This window comes from Acanthochromis polyacanthus, chromosome 4, assembly GCF_021347895.1.
Source record: "Acanthochromis polyacanthus isolate Apoly-LR-REF ecotype Palm Island chromosome 4, KAUST_Apoly_ChrSc, whole genome shotgun sequence".
Lineage (NCBI taxonomy): Eukaryota > Metazoa > Chordata > Actinopteri > Pomacentridae > Acanthochromis > Acanthochromis polyacanthus.
Genome location: NC_067116.1, coordinates 18,352,498 through 18,360,658, shown reverse-complemented (window position 1 = coordinate 18,360,658; position 8,161 = coordinate 18,352,498). Strand labels below are relative to the sequence as shown.

The following is an 8,161-nucleotide window of genomic DNA, read 5'->3' as shown; positions in this document are numbered from 1 at the left end:
GTCAACATTAACTTTTATTAGCTGATGGAAAAATGAGACTAATGATCTTACTGAAGCTTGACAGAAGGGGGAGAAGTGCTGAACTTCAAAGGTGGTGGAGGCAGTGTCGGGCTGGTTTCCCATAATTTTCAATTAAAACAAACAGTCAACAGAGGGACACATGACCTAATGAGTGTTAAACAGAACGGCATGTACTTCTGAGTTTAAACTTTTAGGAGTTCTCTAAAAACATCTGAGATTAGTTCACAATCAAGCGATTCACTAACCAGAAGTGCTGTTGGAGATGGCAGTCCTACACCAAGGTCAGTGTTCTATCCTACAATTTTTTAAAAAGTGATCTGTATTCTCAACAAAATGTAATGGATGCATAATGCACCCATGAATCATTTTCCAGTAAGTTTTTTTTTTTTTTAATTCAGCTTGGTAGTTTTACACAATCCTGCTTAGACAAACATGTCTTCCTTCACCTTTGTTCTCACCTTGGCAGAGGAATGACACCTCATCTAAAGCTCAATTTGATAAGAAAACATTTATCCAGCTTCCCCTGAATCATCCATGATCAAATGTCCTTTTTCTCTGAGTACTTTAGAAGATTTCTTTTCCCAGTTTGCACAAGTAGTGACACAACTTTACTGAACAATTTTATCTCAAGGCCCATTTATTAGGTTATTGGGGGCATTCATTTTTTCCACGATGAGCAGAGGCAATCTAATGAAGACGATAAAAGCTCCAAATGGCCAATAAACAGACCTTAAAATTGGATTTCTACAGCATCTGCAGATGTGAGGAAGATTACGTGGTGTGATGGAGGTGCAGCTGTCAACAGCTGTTGTTAAACAACAAACACAGATGGCAAAAATGATGTTTTCATGTTGTCCTTGATGGTTGTGTCATCAGCAGTATCACATAAACATCTTTCAAAACAGATTTTATTTGAGAAAACACGATTCCAATCAAATTAGCCAAAAACAAAATATAAACAATACTGAAATAAATCAACGTGTATATAAAGCGATACAGTTAGAAAATCGTTGTCCTTGTTTCTCACTGTAATCGCTGTAAAAAACTGCTGGTTTGCATTGGTCCACTGTATTTTGACTGTACATTGATGACTTCCTGACAGCTACATTTGCCCTGTCACTCATTTCACCATCAACATCTGGCATCATCATTCCATTCCCCAGCTGTCAGCATCATTAGCTGACTCATTTTCATCTCGACAGTGATGGACATGAAGCGCTGGGGCTCCTTCACAGCATCCGCCTTAGTCATGCTGACCTCAGCACTCTCGTTGGCAGCTGAACTGTCATCAGTAGAACAGTAATGTGCTCATTTATATACAGATCCCTGCTGCTGTCACTGTGTTTATTAACACCATCATCAACATTGAACATCGCTGACTGCTGGCTCATCTTTAATCACCTCCAAGTCATTAGCAGGGCTTTTGGGATCATCACAGCTCCTATGGCATGAGGTGTTCACGTCAACATTTCCATCCTCCTCCTCTTCATCACTGCTGTCTATAATCTCTCCTTCCTCTTGTTCTTCCTCCCCTGCTTCTCTCTTTGCTCTTTTCTCCTTTGGGGGTTGAGTTTCAGGAGTGGTCTCTTGAGTCCAGATGTTGCTTCCTGGTGATGGTGCAACTTGGGTCTCAACCTCCTTCTCTTTGTTCATCCCATCATTTTTTGTTGCAATACCAGTGCAGGTTGATGCAGGTTCGGCTGAAACAATATCACCACATTCCCATATAACATGATTAAACACGGCTACTGCCAACAGTAAAATTCTTACATGTCCAAACATATTCAAAAGTGATCAGAGTGAACAGCACTCGAATAGTTAGAGCACAGCTGGGGTCATGCTTGGCAGAAATGGTGAGAAAGAAATCGACAGTACAGACAGTTTGGAGAGTGATGATGCTATGGTTTGGCTTCGAGCTGGATTCCAGGATGAGGCAACATGCCAAGCAATTAGTTATGCAACAAAGTAGGGTGGACGTGTGAAAGAAAGGCCGCAGAATAAACGACTGTAAAACGATAATTGTGACTCAAGCAATTATCCCCCAACATGATGTCCCTACAGTCCGATGAATTCTAAAACACATGCAATCATGCACATAAACCCCGTGTAAAAATCCCTTTAAAATTTTCGCCTGGTTATCTAACAGAGCTCTGAAAATGAAGGATTAATACGATTCAGCTTTTCTTCTTTGCAAAACAATAAAAAGCTATGTCTGTTCCTCATTAACTATTTGTCTTTGGTATGGATCATTACTTCCAGAAATCCTAGTGCACACCATTTTGCCCATTAAATTTGAGGTACATGGGGCGAACTGATAGCCAAGTGGTTACGATGCATACCACAGAGGCACTAACAGACGGAGCCTTGGTTCATTCATGTCATTCCCCTGTTCCTGTCAAAAAAGACACAAAATGCCCCAAAACAAATACTGAATTGTTAACTGAATTAATAAAGAAATAATGAAATGATTTCGAGTACTCAGACTTTAATTTAGATTACACTTTAGGGATGTCCTTGATCGAAGCAATTTTTTATCAAACTGGTATCATAAATTTAACAATGATAGGTTTCTTTGTATTGCAAATTTAGTACACTGGACATTTGTCTGAGCTCGTATTGTTATTTTAGCCACAGACGCACAATACAGGCTGCAAAGACGTCTCCTCATATTTTGACCCGTTTCCCACAGAAAAGAAAACACCGGGAGCCGCAAAATCCTTTTGGCATTTAAAATGAAGACAACGCTGCATATATCTTTTTTTTTTTACCTCTATGCCCTTGTTAATCAGTCCTGATTACTTAATTACAAAGCCTCCAATTAGATAGATTCATTTTTTAATTGTGTCCTTCCACTAATATGTATCTTACTTGGTTAATGTCATTTTTGCTCCTTACATAATGTTAGCTGGAAATCAATATTTTGCGAATGTCTATTTAACTTGTAAAATCTATTTATCTTAAGCTAATAACTTTTCTCCGGTAAGTCGCTGCCCTATTTTTCCAAGACGACACTCCTCTGACTCTCTGACCTGCTGCCTGGATGTGACATCGAGCCGTGTTCTTTCGAGTAACGTGTATTACCCTATCATGAGTACTTTTGACTCAAAGACGTGTCTTTCTTGGAGTGGAGCTTTAATATACAGCCTTGCCATTCTTGAGTACAAAACGATGTGAAACTACAGGCGTTGCTTCTCCAGGAGTAAAATTTTAAAAAAGGCATGAAACGTGTGGGAATCGGAAGCTCCGTGTTGTCTCTCTTCATCAGCTTTGCGCTCTCATGTCACAGGCACACCACATCCGGTGGAGTGATACGTCAAAGTAAGAGCGGTAATTTCACAATAAAATTCTCTATATTAAAATGCATTGAAACGCCCCTGAAAGGCAGAACAATGTATTTTCCAAAGTTACAGGGAGCCACAACAGAGGGCTGAAAGAGCCGCATGCGGCTCCGGAGCAGCGGGTTGCTGACCCCTGCACTAGAATATGGGAATGCCACCCTAGATGATCCTGACTTGATTTAACCTGTGTGTGCTGACCAGATGTCATTAAGTGTCACTGAATACATTGTCCTGGTGCCCCCTTACTAACTAAATCCCTCCACAAAGCTCTCTGCTTTACTGGAACTGCTCACCTCCTCTGGTCGGTACAGCATTAAACAGGAAGAGGCTCCACCTGGTGGCACAACCAGGTACTACTGCCAATCTGAATTACTTCAAGTGTGTATGATCTAGGAACATGGTCCTGCCATGGGATGCAGTATCGGCAAATATTAAATATTGAATGACTCGGATCAAATTGCATGCAAAATAAACTTGAACTTAAACTTAAACTAGGGCTGCTTTCTGAGTTAACCAAGACCTAAGTATGTACCTGTATGAGCATTTAGAGGACTGCTTAGGCCTGGCAGTCAGAAGCTGTGTTGAGCACACTGGTGGACACAGCACAGGACTACTGGACGGGTTAGAACTTCCCTTTGTCAACGACTCTACAAATGCATGTACAAATCAAAGCATCTCCCAAGTCCAGCACTGACTACTTCAATTATAACTCTTTTGAGGGTTAATTTAAAGGATGTGGATGATGGAGAATCTCCTCACACAGCCTTATCTTGGGACAAGCATTTGGTTTGAGTACCATTTTTTTTACTGGCACATGCATAGTTGGCACACTTGTAGTCTACAGTCACAATTTTAGGCTACATTCAGAATCTCTGTACGGGCTCTCATGGACTTGGGTTGTTGACAAAATGTACACCACACAGACCCTTCACAAATATGCAGAAAGCATGGACTGACCTTAACGATTAAAAAAGCCTGCTTTCACCTCACTGCTAAACTGTCAAAGGGTGTATCCCACAAGGAGAAGTTGAAGTAATTGACATCATATAAACCTGAGAATAATTGGCTTTAACTTTGTCTTTTTGTTGAGTACAGATCATCAATAATAAGTTGGCAACTTGTGAGTCACAAACTGTGCTTTGTGAGTAATGTATTAAAAGGTAATATCATAAAATGACCTGAACAAGAGCAAAATAACAGAGATGCCAGCTCAAGCCACATCCACAAAATATGTTTTGATTTCAAACTGTTTTAGAACCTAAATAATCTTTCCAGCAAATAAACTGTTTCAGAACTAATCTCTGTGCATACAAATATGTCTGAAAATGCAAATCATCATATCATAGCATAACCCATTCAACTACACTGAGCATGCAGGTGCTAGTGTGAACATGAAGCAGGAGGCTGGTTGCTTAGTTGTAGAAAATATTGGCTAAAAGAAAAACCAGGGATTTCCTTAACTGCACAGCAGCTGCTCGCAGAGACAACACGGTCAACAATGCCTGTAATTCATTATCCATGTTGAATTAACAACTGGTAGTCAAGGCTGATGTGTTTGTTTTCTTCCAGGAAACAGCTATGCGATAACACTGCAACTAATCAGGGATGACACATGTGACTCAAAGACCCAGTTTGAAAGCGAACATGTGTCTGTTTCCAAAAATCTCTGTTTTAGAACCATAGTCTTTGATTAAAGAGTCCTAAAACTTTAGAGAAGACTGAACACAGAGGGTACGTGTTTTTAAACAGAAATGTGTTCTGATGGGCATAGCCTTAAGGTCAGTTAACTGGTTGAATGTAATTTCAACCAGAATACTGGCTGTATGTTTGGGAACCTGCCAGACCCTCAACATCACTTTATCCTCAGTAGATATGCTGCTGCCACAGTGTCCGATTGCTTGTTATCACTTCCTGCCCAGCTTCCCAGGCCATAGCATGTGTAATTATCAGGATGTTTCTATAGCTAACATTATAGGAAAACAGTGTAGCACCGAGGCCTTATCACTAAAAGCACACACACTCAGACCAAAATTACACCATTCGTCATTCAGCCCGTCTGGGTCTGACACTGTAATGATACGGGGTCTGTGTGGTCTTTGGTGACCATACCAACCCTCCTTTGATACAAGCAGTATGACCACACTCTGCACATTTGAGAAGGAATAAATCGATGAGAGTACTTCTTCGTGCTATGCAGTCATGTTTTGACATGACTGACACCCGACATTGGAAGAAACTGGCACTCAGGTGTAAAAAAGCAAACACTGATCTCCTGTTTTCTCATCTTCTGTCATTTCACTACTCATGAGGTCACTGTTCGACTGTAAGCCATGTTTGATCCTCTTTCTGGCCACAGTTGCTGCTGAGGTTAAGTTGGTGCGTGTGATGCTGAGCAGAACACGCTCATTTCCGTTGGGGTACCATGTTGCCATAGTGAAAAATAAGGGAACCGAGTCTTAAAGCCTCAGCTGGAGAAACCAGGACATGATACAATGCTGTTGGAATCGGGGGGAGTGGAGAGAAGCTTTGGTTTTGGGGCTACGCATTGTTTTGATTCATATCATATAGTCACTCTTTGGTTTGGATACTAAAAGCGCAGGTTTAGAAGTCAGCAGAGAGACAAAAAGGGAAGCATTAATCTGTACACAGTGAGGGAGAATTTATTTTTGTGCTAAGAAAGCAGCAGGTTAGTGTTAATCTAGGAGTCAGATAAGGGTGTATTTTTTTTACCTGGTCCTTTTAGTGGATAGTCCTTCCAGTGATCTCGGAGTACAACATGAAGCACAGGATACTCAATCAGTGTTTTGTAGCTCAAGTTATCCCTTAGGCTCTTGTGAATGTTCAACTCATGGTACCTGTTTCAGATCAAATTGAAGAACAAAAAAGACAAAAGAGTGATTACAAGACAACATAAAAAATACTGCAATTATACGATAGCTAAATGATGTGATGCTAACCTCACTGTAGGTGCTACAGCAACCAAGACAGAACAAAAACTGCAACTAATGTTGAAACTCCTAACTGGAAACTGCAGCTTTTCATTTTTCTAGGCGCCTGTCACACATTTGTCATCGAGGATCACTGAAGGATTGATAGGGATTTGAGTCATGGTTTGGCAAAGTAAGGATCCTGGTTGGTGGTGTCTCAAGAGATGGAAACCAATCTTACCAAGAATCAACAACATCTCTCACAAGCATGTGAAGCAGATCTTCTAGCCCTCCTTCAGCTCTACACCACATGACATCAGTCTAGTCTCCTCTCAGAGTGTTCCTGTCATGCATTACAAATGGTCATAAATCACCAGACTAAATAGTTCACTGGATTTTTGGGAGGCATGGACTGCCTCTACACTCAACTGATTCAAATCCATCAAGCTTAGGCTGCCATCACCAAAAGACAATACATATATGTAATTTGGATACGCATACTACTGGCCCCCTCTCCATTCCCTGTCAAACCAAACATTATTGAGACATTGTTAGTTTTGCTAAAAGCACAACGAGACTGAGAGCCGCGCGGGCTAGACACCCACCCAAGCCAATCAAAGCAGTCTGCTACGTGACATTTATAGGAGAAACTGCTTCTAAGAAGGCTTTCATCCAAGTAGAGTTTCACTTAGGTCACATGTGTTAGACAACATAAATAAAAGAAATGATAGCCTGCGGGTGTCAAAATATGTGGGAAATGTGTTCCTACAGCACAACAAAGTGATAGTTGTGAAGCTTCACGTGAAAACAGAAGAGCCTATGCAAATTTGGACACACTATTTGACATACAGGGAGAGACAGAAAAACATACAAAACTAGACGTAAAGGTTAAGCCGGGAAATCTGTGTTCCAAGCTGCTACGTGCAAACTCAGTTTAAAAACAAATACTACAGGGGGCTCAAGCAGGATATTTACAAGGACCGCATCCATTTGAGAGAAGTGCACCTGGCAAATTCCGATTCATGTCATTTGTTTTTATGTCTAACTTGTAATAAATGAACGCTCACGGATGTTTTTTATTCTGGAGGATATACAAGCTAAATTAAAACATGCGTGTTGGTAAACAACAGCTTAAAAGGTAGATGGCAAAGCAGACTGCCGCTCCCTGTGGTGTCGATGGGATTGTTAAAAACTCTGGCCATTTCTAGAAACACGACTGGGTGGCTCAGCCAGGAACACGCACACATCTGGTCTCTATATAGTGTTCTAGTGAATGAACAGAACAGAGGGCAAGACTGATGTTCTCTTCAGGGAGGTTCCTGTTGTTTTCCCCTCCAATGCTGAGACCCATCAGGAGGGAGGCAGCAGTGTGAAAATGGAAGGCACAGACATGCAGCAAATATGAAACCCAATATATAGTGTGACAAAGCACGGAAGTTGGATTTGTCCGCACTGGTTTACTAGTTGGTGCCAACTTTGTTGTGTAAAAGGTGTTGTGACTGTTATGTTTAAGCTCATTTCCACATGCTGCTGATTGCCAGAGGTTTCCAGGTTTTAGTTTTCCATTACTGTCAATACACTGCACTCTGTATTTGTGCCATTGATTGACAGAACTTGTTAATCTCTGAAATCCATTAGGCAAACACACAGTACGCACATTTTCAACAACACAAACAGTGAATATAAGTAAAATGTTACACTGATACAACAGTTTAACAATTCTTCATTGTTTGATTGTTGCTGATTGTTGAATAGAACAAACAGCATTAAGCTAGAGCTAGGGGATATATAGCTAAAAAAACTGATCAAATCTTAGCCTGTTTAACACAAGGCTTAAGCGTTACACACACAATGGTGTTTATGAAAAATACAGAA

At 40.7% G+C, this 8,161-nt stretch overlaps 1 protein-coding gene across 1 annotated transcript in view; it reads right to left on the bottom strand.

Annotated features, from left to right (window-relative positions):
• Window positions 1-911: 911 nt before the first annotated feature.
• Window positions 912-8,161, bottom strand: part of znhit6 (zinc finger HIT-type containing 6) — a 54,454-nt gene continuing 47,204 nt past the window's right edge. The window contains exons 9-10 of the mRNA XM_022214966.2: window positions 6,090-6,214; window positions 912-1,721 (exon numbers count right to left, since the gene is read on the bottom strand). Coding sequence (XP_022070658.2) covers window positions 1,381-1,721; window positions 6,090-6,214 — 466 coding nt within the window. The 3' untranslated portion in view covers window positions 912-1,380. The remainder of the gene's footprint in view (window positions 1,722-6,089; window positions 6,215-8,161) is intronic.